Source organism: Podarcis pityusensis, assembly GCF_964106645.2.
Source record: "Podarcis pityusensis genome assembly, chromosome: 7".
NCBI classification, from domain to species: Eukaryota; Metazoa; Chordata; class Lepidosauria; order Squamata; family Lacertidae; genus Podarcis; species Podarcis pityusensis.
The window spans coordinates 79451214-79468840 of NC_138031.1; the positions used below are offsets into that span (position 1 = coordinate 79451214).

The 17627-nt window shown below is 42.1% G+C and overlaps 1 protein-coding gene across 6 annotated transcripts in view; it reads left to right on the forward strand.

Annotated features, from left to right (window-relative positions):
* The first annotated feature begins 4596 nt into the window (after positions 1–4596).
* The window catches only part of LOC308481901 (catenin delta-2), a 221982-nt gene continuing 208951 nt past the window's right edge, over positions 4597–17627 (forward strand). For 3 of the 6 annotated variants that reach the window (XM_081014726.1, XM_081014729.1, XM_081014728.1), the window contains exons 1-2: positions 4597–4789; positions 17152–17470. In XM_081014726.1, coding sequence (XP_080870852.1) covers positions 4717–4789; positions 17152–17470 — 392 coding nt within the window. In that variant the 5' untranslated portion in view covers positions 4597–4716. The remainder of the gene's footprint in view (positions 4790–17151; positions 17471–17627) is intronic. The other 3 variants (XM_081014727.1, XM_081014731.1, XM_081014730.1) reach the window with 1 other exon arrangement.

Below are 17627 nucleotides of genomic sequence, written 5' to 3' on the forward strand. Positions count from 1 at the left end.
AGTTAGAGATCCAGTAATCTTGCAGCAGTTGCAATGGTGTGCTGATCATTTGCAACCCAGTCAAGGTAAAATTATTGTATGGCCAATTGGGTTGGATCTCTGGCTCCCCTTGTGGATGCATCTGCCACACTGAGACTGAAGCCGCGAAAGGGATCATATACCGTATTTTTCGCACCATAGGGCGCACCCAGTTTTTAGGGGGGGAAATCAAGGAAAAAAATCTCCCCTCCCCGCCCCAAAGAGCAGCGTACAGGCTGCGCAGAACCTCTCCCTGCCGGAGGGGTTGCGCGCGGCTATGGCACAAGCCAAGGCAGCTTTGGCTTCCTCTTTAGCCCCGCGCAATCTCAAGCCATAGCCCTGTGCAGCCTCTCCCTGCCGGAGGGGTTGCGCGCAGCTATGGAACAAGCCAAGGCAGCGAGCGGGATGGATCCCGCTCGCTGTTTTGGCTTCCTCTTTAGCCCCGTGCAGCCTCTCCCTGCCGGAGGGATTGCGCGCAGCTATGGAACAAGCCAAGGCAGTGTGCGGGATGGATCCCGCTCTCTGCTTTGGCTTCCTCTTTAGCCCCACACAATCTCTCCCTGCCGGGAGAGGCTGCATGGAGCTAAAGAAGCCATAGCCCTGTGCAGCCTCTCCCTGCCAGAGGAGGCACAAGCCTGCATTTGCTCCATAGGATGCACGCACATTTCCCCTCAATTTTTGGAGGGGAAAAACTGCGTCCAATAGAGCGAAAAATACGGTATACCATTTGCCATCTCGAGTATATGAAGTTATCCTTTCAAACTTGCTTACTCCTCATTGTGCTGGCAGCAGGTATGGTAGATCACTGGGTGGTAGGCCTTGACGATACATCAATATATCGCCCAGAGCCAGTATGAGGAGCAGATTGCAATGTCAGCTTCACTCAGCTGTATATCGCTGGTGAGACCACCGCCTCTCCTAAGTCTCTCTGCTAGCAACGCTCGCTGGAGGAAGTAAAGATTCCTTGGCTCCCTCCAACAGGGACTGCTAGCAGAGGGACTCAGGAGCAGGCGGTTTCACCAGTGATATACCTCTGAGTGAAACCGCCACCCCACTCTGCCGTCAGATACTGTGCAGAGGGAGAAACAAGCCACATCGTTGAGGCACCAATAGGCTTATTCTTCCCTCTGCATTTTGTTACTGCTCAGCTGAGGAGTGTGCAATTGCTACTGCCCTCAGCCAAGCAGTTAAAGAATCTGGCAGCCAGGCACTAGCTCCCGCGCAAGTGGGGGGGGTACCGGGGATGGCTTTGCTGGGGATGGGGAGGGTTCCCGCTCCCCAGCAGAGCCGTGCAAAGGAGCCCACCGAGGAAAGAGAGGGAGAATCCTAAATGGATGTCCTCACTAATTGGGTCAGGACAAAAGGCACTTTGGTGATCCATTGCCTTTTCTTCATAATTTTTATTGGTTTTGCAATTTAGTTTTCCATTTACAAAAAGGAAAAATACAATCCAAAAGTATAGATTTCTCTGAATTCTCCGACTTCCATCCTCCCTTTATAATCACTAATAATCATTTTCACTGCATATCATATTTCTTTGGTGATCCATTGTTGACCCCTTTGATCGGAATGTGTGATTTCAAAGCCCGGGAAGTGGTTGCACATGCAAGATCAAGCTTGGCTAGTAAGCCCATCAAACTGTGATTCATGGCTCCGCATTAGGTTCACCTGTTTTTCCACTGGTTGTTTTAGCTGCAGATGATGCTGTTTGCTGGTTCCCACATATCAAGCTGTATTTAAAGATACACCAAACAGGGTAGACCATTTCTCCTGGTCTTTTCTTTTTGCTTTTTTTCAAAGGGGGGGGTGATGTGTTCATGACTCAAGTGTTCACAAGGGCTAACCCAGGGTTTCACAAACTTGGGTCTCCAACTTCTGTTGGACTACCAGCTCCCATTATCTCTAGCTAGCAGGACCAGTGGTCAGGGGTGATGGGAATTGTAGCTCAAAAGCAGCTGGAGACCCAAGTCCAGGAAACCCTGGATTAACCAATCCCTTTACACTGCTTGACATCTCTCCTGCCCTGAATCCAGCTTTTCCTGATTGGAATACTTGATCCTGGCATGGAGGAAGGACATGGTCCTTTAGACTCTAGAAAGCTGCCTGGCACTCTTGCTGCCAAGCAGCTTGTGAGCTTTATGAGAATGAGTCACCCGTCTCTTCCGAAGGTAGTGAAATGCTGGGCAGGCTTTGGCAAACTTTCTGGTTAGCACCATCCTTTCCCTCCCTTTGTTTGTTTTCGTTTTGTTTAGAGTGTGTGCTTGTAATTTCTTACTCCACTGCATTGTAGTCCTATTTGTGGGTTTTATCTGAAGCCTTGCAAGGGCTTAACACCACTAGGATTAAGGGGATAATGCATTAGTTTACAGGATACTGGGAAATGAGCTGCAAAGGAAGCTGAACCCCATGCAGTGTGCAAGCCTGTAGTACCCTGCCTCTGCAAAAACCAGACAGTAAGGAATAAGATTCCAGTGCTAAGATTGCAGGAGACTCCTGAGGCACCTCATTTATTTTCTGCTTCAACACTGGTAATTGCCTCCATCTCGTGCATACAGGAATTATGTTTATATTAAGGGAGGGTTTGATTTTTTTAAGAATGGGGAAGTATTAGTGCATTCCTAAGGAATGCAACTGCAGAGTGCAGAGGATGCGGGTGGTGCTGTGGTCTAAACCACAGAGCCTAGGACTTGCCGATCAGAAGGTCGGCGGTTCGAATCCCTGCGACGGGGTGAGCTCCCGTTGCTCGGTCCCTGCTCCTGCCCACCTAGCAGTTCGAAAGCACGTCAAGTGCAAGTAGATAAATAGGCACCGCTCCGGTGGGAAGGTAAACGGCGTTTCCGTGCACTGCTCTGGTTAGCCAGAAGTGGCTTAGTCATGCTGGCCACATGACACAGAAGCTGTCTGCGGACAAAAGCCGGCTCCCTCAGCCTATAGAGTGAGATTAGCGCCGCAACCCCCAGACTGCAACAGGACTGTCCTGTAGCAGGAGCTGGGCTTGCAGCATCAAGTGATGAAATCGTTAAGCCAGTGGAATATTCACCGTACAAGCGGTGTTTCAGTGGTTCCTTTTCAAAATCAGGAATATATTCCCAGAATTTGCCAGTGTGTGTTCAGAAGATACATCTCTTCTGCATTTGAAATGCAGTATTTTTAACAAGATACCACAGGACCATATGATTAACATTTAACAAGCACAGATCTTGGGTTGGTTTGAGTCTAAGAGGTGACAGCGTTTAAGGTGTGTACCAGTTTTTGCCATATGGCCTGTTACATCTTAAAGCTTAATTTAGCCATCTGCTACATAATGTTTACAAATACATTTTTGCTTGCTTGGGCTAGTACGGAATTTTCCTCATGTTTTAGCTCCCCAGGGTGTCAACATATTGCAAACGTTATTCCATCATCTGCTTGCAAAACGATATCAAGAAATTGTTGCTCTGAAAGTAGTTCTGTGTGGTAGAGGTTAAGTGGTGAGATCACCTTAACTGATATGGCGGTTAATACAAGCACCTCACAGCTTTAATCCTTGTCTTTAGTCTTTTATTTATGCCTGGCTATAGTATGGATATTGTGGTAGCTCTATTGAGAGAGGGCTTTATCTCCCTTTTTGACATAATGTAACATGTGGGAAACAATGTATGTTCAGCTGACTAAAATATGGAGTAGCAACATAACTACAGAGACTCCTAGTTTTCCTCTCAGTCAGCAGAAAATAACTCTTATGTTTGGTTACCAGAAGAGATGCATAAGATACAAAAATTGCACTAAACATGCTTGTTTGTTTTTTAAGTTAAAACATGTAAATAGGGTATCCGCATGGGTGGTTGTGTGGGGAAGGGGAAATTTGAGAAAACCACCTTCTCCCTCTTCTGTTCTCTAGCAGGAGCCTTTATGATACTGCAATCTCTTCTATTCTGGATACAGCCCAATTTTTTTCATGAGTATGCGCATTATCTCCTAATGATAGCTTTAATATACGTGCCTGGGGGATTTCGGTTTTACGAAATCTCGCAATCTGGCGTCTATATAGCACATGACAAAACAGCTGACAAACCACAAAATCCTGCCCTGTTTAAAGGGAGGATGTACTAGGTCAACTCTGGTGTTCATTCTGAAGAATAATTGATATTCGTAACTTGGTTTCAGTCTAATATTGAAGATGTGGGAACAAATTATGGTACTCGTTTGAATGTTTACTCCCCCATCTGCTGACAGGCTTCTCTGAGATAAAGCAAATATATTTGGAAATGTGTGTGTGTGTTTTCTGAAGAATCTCCCTCACGTTTGAGAAAATCAGATTGTGCAGCAGCAACAGATGGCTGGATGAAGACAGAGAGTGTGACTAACTTGAGCCACTGCTACCTTCTCATGTTTATTCTTTCTTTGTAGTTTTTTAATAGTTTTGATTTGTTTAAGCCCCCCCCCCCCCAATTTGTTAGCTGCTTTCTTTTACTTGCAAGGTAATCGGGATATAAATTATTGTGTTTCTGTTTTTCGATGTCCCTTTTGGGGTGCTGTTTCCTCGCAAGCGGTTTTGGTGTTCCCCCTAATGTTCCCATATCAATTTATGTTGCAGCTGGATCCCGGGCTTCTTATACCAGCCAGCATAGCCACCTGGGCTCTGAGCTAAGGGCACTACAGTCTCCAGAGCACCACATAGATCCTATTTATGAAGACAGAGTATATCAGAAGCCCCCTATGAGGAGTCTCAGCCAGAGTCAAGGGGACCCTCTTCAACCAGCACATACAGGCACATATCGCACTAGCACAGGTAGGTGAAAACAACCTACAGTCTCTTTCTACCCTCCCTCCCCTTCCTGTCTGGGTAGGTATGCTGCTTTAATTCATAAATTTCTGCGTTTTTGCTGTTCTGTTAGAAACACAGTGACTGAATCTGCGGTCAGAAATTTGTGCATGCTACTAAATAAATAAATAACGTCTTTATTCCCCACCCCACCCCACCCCACCCTTTCTCATAGTTTCTTTCTTGCACACTTCTTCATTTTTGAGCTAAAATATCATATGACGGCGCTCAGAAATCATCCCTGGCTGCTGTACTTCCTTGTTCGCTCAGGATGTGTATTACTAAAAAAGGGACAGGGAGACTTTCTCCTATGATGAACAGGCCATTTACAACTGGGTAGCTTAATACAGGTGGGATGGCGAAGGGGGAATTAATTAGACATGGAACATACGTTCCATTCTCACTTCGTATGTGTATGCAACATGCTCATTCATTCATTAATACTATATGTCACTCCATGTTAAAGTAGCAGTGTCTGTGGCTGCATTTCAACCAATCAGCTCCATTGATTCATCTGTAATGGTAAGAGCGCATGACCATACATCAAATGTGTTGGTGTACAATTTTTAGTTGTGGGGAGGTTGTTTCAGCTGTGTGAAATAGCTCTATATTTGGAAACCTGTGAACATCAACCAAGTCAGTACTGGCAATTAATTTTTGAAGGAACCCGCACCCAGCATGTTCAGAACCAAAATACCCTTCAGACAGACACATCGAGAACAAAGAGTAGACATTACTGCAGCGTTATTCATATTTATGGGATGTTTTATTTGCATTGTTGATCTTGTACAGAGAAGGAGTTAGAATTTCCTCAAATCAAAAAAAGACCATTTGCATTGCCAGAAGACTGGTTTGATTTTGCTTTATGTCTTTCTATAGTCATATTTTGAATTGTGGAGATTGCCTGCTTTCTTTTGGGGCTAATTTAATTTTGCATTCTCTATGCACCCAGATATGTCAGAGTCAACCAAATATGAAGGAACTAGCTGCTTAATTTGATATAAACAAGAGGGTCAGTAAAGAAGCACTCAGGTGCTGGTCGTAATGACTGCCAACAGAGTATCAGGAAAGAACAAGACTTGGAAAGGAGTTGTGCTTATGGCCACGATGAGCAAATATGCTACAACAATAATTAGATTGCAAAGTGAGTAAGTAGTTAACGAGAGGAGTAAGGATGGCCTTGTGTTTGCAGGCCTAAAGTCGATTTATAATCTGTAGATCTGCATTGGGTGGTGTCCTTTATGCAGAAACATTTTTTTAAAAAGGATACAATAAAGGAGGGAACTGTTTGCCTAAAACTGGCCAATGTTGCATTCATTTTTCAATTTATTACTGTAATTTTTGGAAGTAGGGGAGGTTATAGCCTGTGGTACAGATGCAAGATGTTCCTCTGCTCTCGAATCAAATCCCTTTATGGGAAATTTGCCATCCACATTTTCAATTTTGCGCTGTAGACACTGTTAATACCAAATTAAGCAGCAGTCCTGACTTCACTCCTGCCAATGAGCCAACGAACGCAACATATACTTGTTTTTGTTAAACTGCCCGAGCAAATGCTTTGAGCATATCCACAAACACAGATCACTTATGTCCACTAAAGGCAGCGGGAAAAGTTAGAGAGAGAGAGAGAGTGAAGTGAAGGATCTGTTCTATAGTGGTACACACTTCTACTCAAGATAGCTGTGTCCTGTATGTCGCTTGTGCTGTGAATGATGCTGTGTCAAAAATTAGCCCTTGATTGTGCTCTGCTGACATCAGTTATGCACAGCCTGTTCTTATTGGCCCTTCCTTTGCAAAAGCCCTAATCAAAGGAAGCAGGAAAAGACTGCTGAGGAGGCTGTTTAATCATTTGTTTCTGGAGTTGTCTGTCTCTTCTTGTTCTCCATGGTTCCTGAGCCTCCCAGGGCATTTGGCTTTCCTGGCTCTTTGCTGACTTCCCTCCTCTTTTGTAAGTCCCTGGTTGCCCAGGTTGGTTATCTTGTCTGAATTCAGTGACCAAGATTACCCCAGGATTGAGGGAACCAGCCACAACACCCTACTGCAGTCATTTTTTTTAAACCCACTATTAAAAGCAAGGTGTTGTATTGCAATTAGGAATTTAGGAGTTGCCACTGGTTTTCTTTTTCTTTCTTTATCAGTACCTCTCTAATGGTGCCTTTGTGCTTAGATTGCCTTCACTAAAACTAAGCCGCAAATAATAATAATGCTGCATTATTATGAATGAAATTGCTTAATTTTGTGGTTGAGCTCGGCAAAACTTTACACTCACAATCTTGTTTCAAAGCAAAAAAATTCCTTCCAGTAGCACCTTAAAGACCAACTAAGTTAGTTCTTGGTATGAGCTTTCGTGTGCAAGCACACTTCTTCAGATGCTTGCACACGAAAGCTCATACCAAGAACTAACTTAGTTGGTCTTTAAGGTGCTACTGGAAGGAATTTTTTTGCTTTGACTATGGCAGACCAACACGGCTACCTATCTGTAACTGAATCTTGTTTCAAATAGATTCCTTGAAAGAGAGCAGCTTGCGGTTCTCTTCTTTCTGTCAGTGTCTCTCATAGCAGTCACCTGGTCTGCACAGAGAAATAGTGTGCCCAAAGGGAAGCCATATTTTTGTCTCCTTGAAGGTGGTGACTCTATTCCTGGGTTTCATATATTGACTTTGCAGGACAGAAGGCATTTAAAGTATATTTTCCTGCCTTTTCTGCCCTACTTAGAGCTGTACGTACATATGCATACTTCTAGTTTGTTGTTGGCCTAGCTGATGGTTTTCTTGAGTGCAGCTGGGAAGTTGAGAGTTCCTTTAACCAGTGAGAGGTGCAGTCATCAGGGAAACAGCTGAAACAGTGGTGGTAGACTCCAGACTTTTTGTTTTGTTTTAAAAAGTCCCTTAGCCAACAAATTTGGTGTGGTCTTTTTGAACACAGAAAAGCTAGGTTATCTGAAGGACCATTTTCACACATATGACCATGCCTAGTTGTTAAGGTATGCATTGGCGGGCCCTCCTCTCCTTCCCACCAGTAAGAGGAAGCAAGCATGAGAGAGAGGGCCTCTTTTCGGTCATGGTTCTGGAGTTGTGAACTCCCTATACATGGCCCCTACAGTGCATGCCTTTAAGCATGTATTAAAAGCCACTCTGTTCCATTCTGCCATTCCTTAACAGTGTTTTGCCATTGTTTTCTGAGACTCTAGGCTTCCCTACATTACTTTTTAATGCTTCAGAAAATGTACCGAAGTATATCTCATCTCGTTGTACACCACCTTGTGGGGGCTATCCTCTAAAACAGGTGGCATAAATACTTTCAAATAAATACTGCTTCCAGTATTCTGCCAGTTTTATAGTATTGATTTCATACATAAACTGAGATTTCCTTCTGTGCTCAGGAACACAAGAGCCTCTAGAATACTGTAAGTTTTTCTCAAGTCCCAGAGAATATGGGTGTAATCTATCCATAGTAAAGCTGATTTACCCATTTTATCAGTTGCCTTATTATGGTGTTTGAACACACTTAAGTATTCAGGATTTCTATTTCTACATGTTCCAATGAGCTTTGTGTTGACAGACTATCCAATTTCTACAGACTTTTAGAACCGGAAGAAACTAAGAATAATTGTTAGCAGCAGCAGCGTTCCTTCTTTAAAAAACAAAATGTTGTGGATGATATAAGCCACACAGGATTTTTGTTGAAGAGGCAGTGCCTGGCTGGAAAATTCTGGACGTGGACATTTCTGAAACAAATTTTGAAGAAAACAAAAAGAAGATATTTTCAAACAAAATTCAGTTTAGACACTTAAAAGGAAAGCATCACTTAGGGACAGAAAACGTCAGTCATTGGACTTGTTTATGCATCTCTCCCTATTACTTGATCTGACAAGGATTGTGCTTCTAAAATGCTGGTCTTCATTTTCAAGTATTTATTTTTGTTTGCTGCTTGCTATGAAATACTTGAAATTCCTTGTGGATACTTAATTCTGAAGTACATAATTTGTTGTTGTTGTTTAAGCACACATAAAGTTAGTTCTCAACTGTATGAATTCTCAAAAAGCAGCGTCTCTGAATCGGCAAGCTAAGAAACAACTGCAACCACACCACCAGGGTATCAAATTTTGGAACATTTATCTATCAAGACTCATTTTAGCAGTATCAATCCATGAGCAAAAGTCTGACCCAAACTAAGAAAAGTCAGAGATGGAGAAGCAGAAAAATGCCGCTTTCAAACGTCTTTTCTATGTTAAAGCTAAATCAGTGCCCTCAAGGTCCAGAGCGTGATCAGAGAAAGGGAAATACTTGAGGCTGCTTCATGGAAACATGGCAGAACATCAAATAAAAAGCTGCATCAGTGAAAGTACCACAAGAAGCTATCAAGCTGAGAAAGTACAGCATTGTTTTTCGCTCAAGGAACTCTCAAGGAGTATCACTACTGATCACAGGTGTATAATGATCAACCTGAGAAAAGGCAACATTAGTATATTTGCTCATCCTTAGCCATTAGCAAGTTTGGGCTAACAACTTTTTTATTATTTTCAGAGCTCAGTGTCAGCATGTTCTCTGGATGAGTTGTTCCATGTTGGCCTTTTTTTTAAAAAAATGAGCATTCACAGGTGCGCATTCATACAGGTTCTTGCAGCAACCAATATATCACTATGCTTGAGCTAGGGCGTAAAATTGTCTGGAGCTTAATTTATTTAATTAGTTAAAGCAAACATTTTCACCCCACACTTCAGCCAAAAGAGAGTCCCAAAGAACAGCTTATATATGACCCATTCAAACAAAACAGTTTTTGCCCACAGTCTTAGTCTAAAAGACATACTACAAAAGGAAAGGGGGTGGAGAGGGACGAGGAGGGAAAGCAAACTCAGGCACCAGTTCTTAGTATTGTGGCCTCTTGTGTTGTCCTATATCTCTGAGCTTAGAACATCCACAGAAGAGGGTCTTTATATGCCTAGTCTCCTTGTTTTCATGTGTTACTCTGCCTTTCAATCACTTTGAACTTTAGACCTGGCTTTAATAGATTGATGGACACTGATGTTCAGTGCTGCCAAATCTGCATGCAGGTAGTTTTCCTCCCCAGAAGCAGAGGCGTGCGGATTAGTATCACCTGTGTCGATATGACAGAAGTCTGATTATGGAGGTAGGGTATGTTGAGTGCATGTGTGTAAACGGCCTCGGTCCAGTATACCTGAAGGAGCGTCTCCAGCTCCAAGGGGCTTCTGGTGGTTCCCTCACTGCAAGAAGCCAAGTTACAGGGAACCAGGCAGAGGGCCTTCTCGGTAGTGGTGCCCGCCCTGTGGAATGCTCTCCCACCAGATGTCATAGAGAACAACTACCACCAGACTTTTAGAAGACATCTAAAGGCAGCCCTGTTTAGGGAAGCTTTTAATGTTTGATGCATTACTGTATTTTAATATTTTGTTGGAAGCTGCCCAGAGTAGCTGGGGAAGCCCAGCCAGATAGGCGGGGTATAAATTATTATTATTATTATTATTATTATTATTATTATTATTATTAGACAATTGTCCCTCTGATCCTCAGTCTGTTACAAAGCGGTCCTCTGACAAAACCAGTTGCTGACCAGGGGCATATGCTTTCTGTTTTTTTCGTTTGTTTGTTTGTTTTTTTGTTCAGACAATAATCAGTCCTGCTCTTCTGATAATTAGCTTGATGCTTTCTCTTTGATTATAGTATATGGACACGGAATGTTGTTGGTCTCCTTTGCAAAGTATGTTTTAATACATGTCAAAAATTTTACTTTGAAAAGTGGGCTATAAATAACGCATTCTGAATTGGTACGTCGGGAGTAAATTATTGAGCCCAAGATGTATATGTTTTATCTGGGGCCATCACCTGATTAAGGGAATATTAGATTATTAATTGTAGATTATTAATCCTTGGGGAGCTCACTTCAGTGCTATACACGTTGGATCATGCCATGTCTTAGAAGAGGTGTTCCATTTTATTGAGTATAGAAGCAGGGGGTGCCTTTTCTAACACTGTTACTCCCACCCATAGGTTTTGTAAGACTGCAGTCTTTAACAGTGTCTACTCAGAAGTAAATCCCATTGGATTCAATTGGCTTACTCCCAGGGAAGTGGCATTTGGATTGCAATCTCAGGGAGCAGCCCTAAGAATGGGGGAAGTCGGCATAATTTGTGCCAGTTTAAGTTAAGCCAAACTCCATTCAGCAGTGGGGCTACTGTTGACTGAGTCAGCTTAAGCCTGGTGGGAGGAAAGCAAGCCTTTAAAATAGATTTTGACTTGCCTCACTCTTTTAGTCGGCTTTAGTTTGCCAGGACATATGAACAAGCTGAACAGAGTTAGGATCCAGTGTAAGTGACCCCTGCCGGGTTCAAACCCCTCCCACAGCATGCTCCCATAACACCCATTTCTCAGAGTCTACACCAGTGTAAGTTCACCAGTCTTGGCTCAGCTGGCTGAGCCAGGATGATGGAGTTGCACCCCTGTATATTTAGCTGAGCCAGGGTTGGGTAACCGATGGTATCCAGCTGAGCTGGGAATCTGCTTCTTGAGACAGCTTGGCTTCTTGTGTCTACTTGGAAGGGAGCCCAACTGAGTTCAGTGGAACTTACTCCCAGAAAAGCATGTTTAGGATTGCAGCCTTAACTGATTAATTGAATGTAGATTGCTGCCCCTAGCTTCAGTCAGATACCTTTTAAACACCATTTTTTTGTGAAGTTGAAAGAAGATGTTTGATTAAATTTTGAAATGCTTGATGAATATAACAATCAGATAAATAGGTAATATCCCAGTAATCCCATGAAAACGAGGCCTCGGATTGTCAGACGTGTCTCCTGTTTCTATGAAAGATAAAAGCCAAGTTAGGTTCATCCTCCATATTCCTTGTTCCTCTTTGGTGGGATAAGATGACAAAGAATAGCTTTAAAGCAAATAAAAGGAAATATAAGGTAATGCATTGTAATTGAAATCTTAGAGGGAATAAAATGACAGGCAGCATGTCTCTGCTTGTTGCAGGTTTTAGAAACTGGAAAAATCCACAGCTGAGATGTTGAGGAACATGGGAGTAGCTCCTTCCAAGACAAGGACAAAATGATCTGTCAAAAGGAAGAGACAGGGTGGGAGAAGGAACGGGAAATAGCAAAACTGCTTGAATTGTATTGTGCCCTTAGTTGGCCATTGGTTATTTCAAGTCAGGTTTCTTTTAAAGACATAAAATGGAATATTCCAATGCAAAGTAAATAAACCGGAGGCAGCGGGGGTGGGAAGAGAGGTGATTTAGGTGTTGATGCATCGTGTATGATGGCCATACGTTTTTGTTAAGGGTTCTTTCGAATGAGATGTGACGTGCTAGAATGATGCGGAAGAAACTCATTGTACAAATTAATTACTGGCATAATTTGTTCTTATTGAGGTCTTTGAAATTTCGATGCCACCGTTTACTGTAATTTCCACAACTTGTGGGAATTGTGTAGGTGTTAAAGTCTGTTCTGCAGCTTTTGTTTTATTAGCACATTTAATTAAAACTTGATTTTGTGAGCATCCTAGTGTGTCTTAAAAAGACGGCATGCATCTTTTATCCACTTAGCTGGCCTACAAAGATAATCATAAAAGTAAATTCAGTTCCTTTCTTTAAGGGTGGGTTCACATTGCTGCCTTTAGAGAGCAGTGAAGCTGATTCTTTTCCCCTGTGCCCTCATTCCTTTCTCTATGTGTATAAACCAGGGAGCATTTAGGGTGTGGGTGTCTTTACCCTAAGCAATGATGTTCACCCCTTGGCTAGTTCCACATTAAGAATGGCTTAAGGACTCCACAGCTATGTGAAACAGCGCATCAAACAATAGCATCTTATAACAAATTACAGAATGCATGCACATTTTGGATAATGCAGTGTCAACACACAGATTAAAAGCCCAGCACTGGAAATGCAGTGAGTAAACATGAGTGTGAACACAGCTGTAGTCTAGCTAAATGCCTGGTTGCTATAAGGAGAGGAGCACGCAACTCCTGCCAGAACAATGTTTCCACTCACTTTATACTTATGGCTGCTGCTACACAGCGGATTTCATATCCCTTTGCCAAATTTTAAAATGTTAAGAAATAAAGTTTCTTACTCTCATTAGATTGTGTGTGGCACACCAGATCCCAGTTTTGTTGCGTATTAATGCATTAATGGAGATCTCCCCGCTCCATGATAGATGTACTTAGAGCTTTAAACCTGTTGACTAATTTCTACATTTACTATATTTTCCAATGAATCCAGGTGCCAAAATATTATTGTTTCTCCTGTAAAAGCTACTTGACAGTTTGCGTAATGGTTCAAATTTTGTCCCATAGGCTGTTGAATGTAGTTTGCTAATGTGAGTCAAAGAAACAATGAAGAATCTTTTAGCGCCTTAAAGACTTAACAGATTTTTTTGTAACATAAGCTTCTGTGGATTAGAATTAACTTTGCAAGAAGTTTGAAGTTGACAGGTGTACATACACATGGGTGTAGAAGGAAATACTGTACCTCTGAGGTATAGCTGGCACTCGTTCATTTTCAGTGCTAACGTAAAACATAATTGTTCTCTGAAACATCTGTTGAATGTTGATTTAGTCAGCCACATATAGGAAGAAGCTGGCCTCACTGTGGTGTCAAATATAGTTTTAGCTATTGTTGAATAATTGCTGTTTTAATTATGGTATCCTTAAAATCTGTTCCTATTTGTTCTGAAGAAAGAATTTGATGAGTGTTGCTGTTTTGAGGTTTAGGTTATTGTAACCCACCCCGGGATCAGTAACTATGAAGGGTGGGCTAGAAATTTTATCAAATGAACAATTGTGTCAAAATGGCAAAGGATAGTCTTCAAATTTAATTAATGCTTAAATGTAGGCAAAGTAGGCACAGAGGCCATTCATAATGGCACAATAGCTCAGTCTTTGGAGCATGAGACTCTTAATTTTAAATTTTAAGCTTTTACGAGCTAGGTTCCCTCTGCAGATGAAAGAGTCTAGGGAGTTTTAACAAGCTCAGTTTGTTTGCAGGCAAATTCCTTCTTGGCAACCGATTAACCCCGCAGCAAGCTTTTCAAGATACAGTGCCCCCTGAGCTCAAGAGCAAAGCCCATGTATAGGGTGGGCAGGCAGAGCTGATCTCCCACTGGCTGTATTACTGGCGCCCTGCACAGCCAGTTTAACTATCCCAAAGACCAGAATGAAGTCTTGCTCCTTCTGGTCTGCTGCTGAAACCCTGCCTCTCAGAGGGGCCCTCATTGGCTAATTTGCATTCAAAGTTTAGGTGGGGCATCCCGTCATTCTACATGGCCAGCCATGAAGGAGGCGGGGTCTGCCTTATCCTCTGTCCAGGGAGATGGGCTGGGCCACAACTGTCCCCTCCACAAAGAAGGGGTGATCAGTCTTTCCCTCCTATCCAACCCCTCTCCCCCTAGGCTCTTTTAGCTTCATAGCAGACACCCCACAACCCCAGTCGCCTCTCCCCAATACTGTTGGTTACTAGGGTTTTGACCAGTGCAATCCCTTTCTCCTTCCCCTCCCCCACTTTTCTCTTCTCCCCAGCTGATGTTCAGCTGTGATTCACAGTTGGCGAAGGACTTGTCAAACCATTCCTGTGTGTGTTTGCAAACACATAGTTTTCAGCTTACCTGTAGACCACCCTAGTGCAGAAATCTTTGTGGGTGGGTGGTCCAACTTTGCTGCTCTAATGATAGTCATGGATCGCCAGTTATTATTTACATTTTTTTTTATTTCTTAATGACATTTGTATATTGCCTGAAACATAAAAGTTCTTACAGCTTACAATAAATGTGAAAATAATTGAAATACGAACCAAAACGTAGAACTGTTGAAAGGGGAGGGGAGGTACACAAGGCTGCTGTTAGTGTGTATGATGTTTTTTAAGATTAAATACCTGATATCACCCATGTGGGCTAATATTACTTTACATCATTGCATTCTTTTTGAATGTCTACTAACCAACAAATTTTCGGTACTGCACCATCATAACCATTGTCATAATTAACAACTACATTCTGTAGTTCAGCTTGCTGTTCCATATACACCCAAATGAAAATTGCATGAAGAAAAGGAATATCAAATCCAAACTAGAATAGATTGAAATGCTGTTCTTAATTTCAAGGTGAAGATCTTTAAAATGTGCTTGAATCCTAATTGGTATATGGTATTTCTAAAAGTCACATGGAATATTCAGGAAACATTGACATGAAGTGTACTTGTAAATTATTTTAGTGCTTGGTATAAACCTCTCTCAGTCCATTCCAGCTCTTTAATGAAATAGCAGTTGTCATTTGATTGGATTGATATGCATCTCCTAAATGCATATTTTCAAGAGAAATGGCAAACACAGTTATAAAGTTGAACAATGAGAAATGTCATCCCCAATGTTCTGTTGATGCTGACAGTAACAAGACAATATGTATACTTTTGCTTACCCATTTTACTTACCTTGTAATTATGAAATATTTGTCCTAATAAAATGGAAGTTGTGCCAGTTTGAAGGTCATAAATTCATATGATTTTCTCTGTAACTTGGAAAGAAGAAAAAAAAACCCATTGATGTTACCTTGATTTCCCAATTTGGGATGACTATTCATTAAGGGCAAAACTAGTTCAGTGGACCTGAATCGCTGCTGAATATTTAAAAATAATTGGTGAGGAGGGCAGAAGTGAAAAAAATTAACTTTCCTTGCTTGCTGCATCTCCCTTGTACGCTTGCTCCCCATTTTTTTTTTCCTCTCTACTGCCAGCAACACTTCTCTGTTGGAAGAAAAGTTGCTAAAGGAGGTGAGTTTAAGGGAAAGGTGTTTGGCAGGGAAAGGTTTAATCAGCCTTCCTTCATCCTTCCAAACCAACGGCCTCATTTCATGACAGTTTGCATTTGTCAGGGACTTGGGTTGCTAATCCCGGGTCCTTCGCCAAAGGTTCAGTCTGTTTGTAAGGTTAATATGAACATAAGGGAGGAAACTACTGCGAAACCTCTAAGATATTTGATCAGACTTCATTCTTTCCCTCCCCTCCCCTTTGTTGTACTTGTGGTTTGGCCTCCCGGAGAGCTTGTTGTGCAGTGGTAGGTCAATGGCAGGGTGAGTGGCAAGAACTATAATCCTGTGAATATTTCCTTTGAAATAAGCCTCATGCATTGAATGGGATTTTTTTTTTAAGTCAGAATGCACAGAATTTCAGTCTTGGTTAATTGCAGTTTTAAAAAAAGTTTAAGAAGATTTAAACAGTACAGAATGTATGCTAGCCTGTTATTTTAAGACCACCATATCAAACCCACCGAGAACCAATATAATTGGACTTTTTTCTGTCAACGATGACCTTTTTTTAATCACAAATGTTGTTACTCTATAAAGTACAATTGCATTTTGCATGGAGTTTACGGTCCAGGCATGGCACATATATGCAAAAACACCAAGCAGGTCCCTTTCAGTGTGCAGGCTTTGAAGTGCTCTTATGAGATCTTGTGGGACCATCCAAGTTCCCGCAAGATCTTGGGAGAGCATCCCGGATTCTGCACTCTGAGAGGGACTTGCCCAGTAAGCAAGGAGGAGAGCTTGCACCGAGTGCAAAAATAGCTTCTATTGTCTCCTCCCTACGTTCATTTAATCTGCAGTTTCAGCTTGCCAGCTTTCAACCATGCAAGGTTGAAATTGCACTAGTTAATGGCGCATCAGACGCGATCGTACTGTAGTGACACAAATCTGGCCACTATAGACAGAAAGGAAACTCCTAGGATTTGGCCCGTATTTTGAATAAATTTAGATCTTGCCTCAAACATCTTCACTTAGAAAATGAGTGTAATAAAAGACTGAGTGTTATTTCACTAATTTGAAAAATAAGCAGCTCCTTGATTACATTGTGGCTATTAATAACCACCAATGGGTTACGTTTCACTTCTAATGCAGGCAGATAATCTGAATATGGTGTTGGGACATTTGAAGGTTTGATATGGAAAAACACTGCTAATGCAATTTGTATGCATTGTCTTCATTATTCCTGTATAATCTTAGCATGAAGAAGAATGTGGCAGGTGATCTGCATGGGGCTACAGTTCCTAGGTAGCAGTTTTGCCTTTTTTTAAAGTGTTCCAAGTTTGGCAACTGATAAAGTAGCACTGTGATGCCTAGGGGTTTTGTTTGTGTACGTACTTACCTGTGGCTAGTATTCTTGAACATGCTATAAAGCAGTTAATCTTCTGGCTAATAAATATGATGCTTCATTTAAAGCTTTTCATTTGAACTGTGTTTGATGATGATTTCAGGAATGACAATGTTCTTTTTTTCTCGTTCTTTTCAAACCCCTGTTTATATGTGTGTATTTTTTTCCTCTGCCTAGACCTGGTTAACCATTTCTGTGAACAGGTCCTCAATTTTTTACTTTGTCCCTACTTTCCTGTCGTAGCCCCATCTTCCCCTGGTGTCGACTCCGTACCCTTACAGCGCACAGGCAGTCAACACGGCTCACAGAACGCAACAGCGACCTTCCAGAGGGCCAGCTATGCAGCCGGCCCAGCCTCCAATTACGCAGACCCCTACCGACAGCTGCAGTATTGTCCTTCTGTTGAATCACCATACAGCAAATCTGGACCAGCCATCCCACCTGAGGGAACCTTGGCTAGGTCACCTTCAATTGATAGCATTCAGAAAGATCCCAGGTGGGTAAAACCTTACTTCTATCTACAGCTGTATGAAGTCATAAAGAGGTTTGCAGTGGCAACCGGTTTCATATTTTACAAGTGTGTTGTGTTGCGTTGTTTCATTTAATCAGATAAACCAACCGGTCGCTTGAGGTTCTTGCTTTGACTGCTGTTT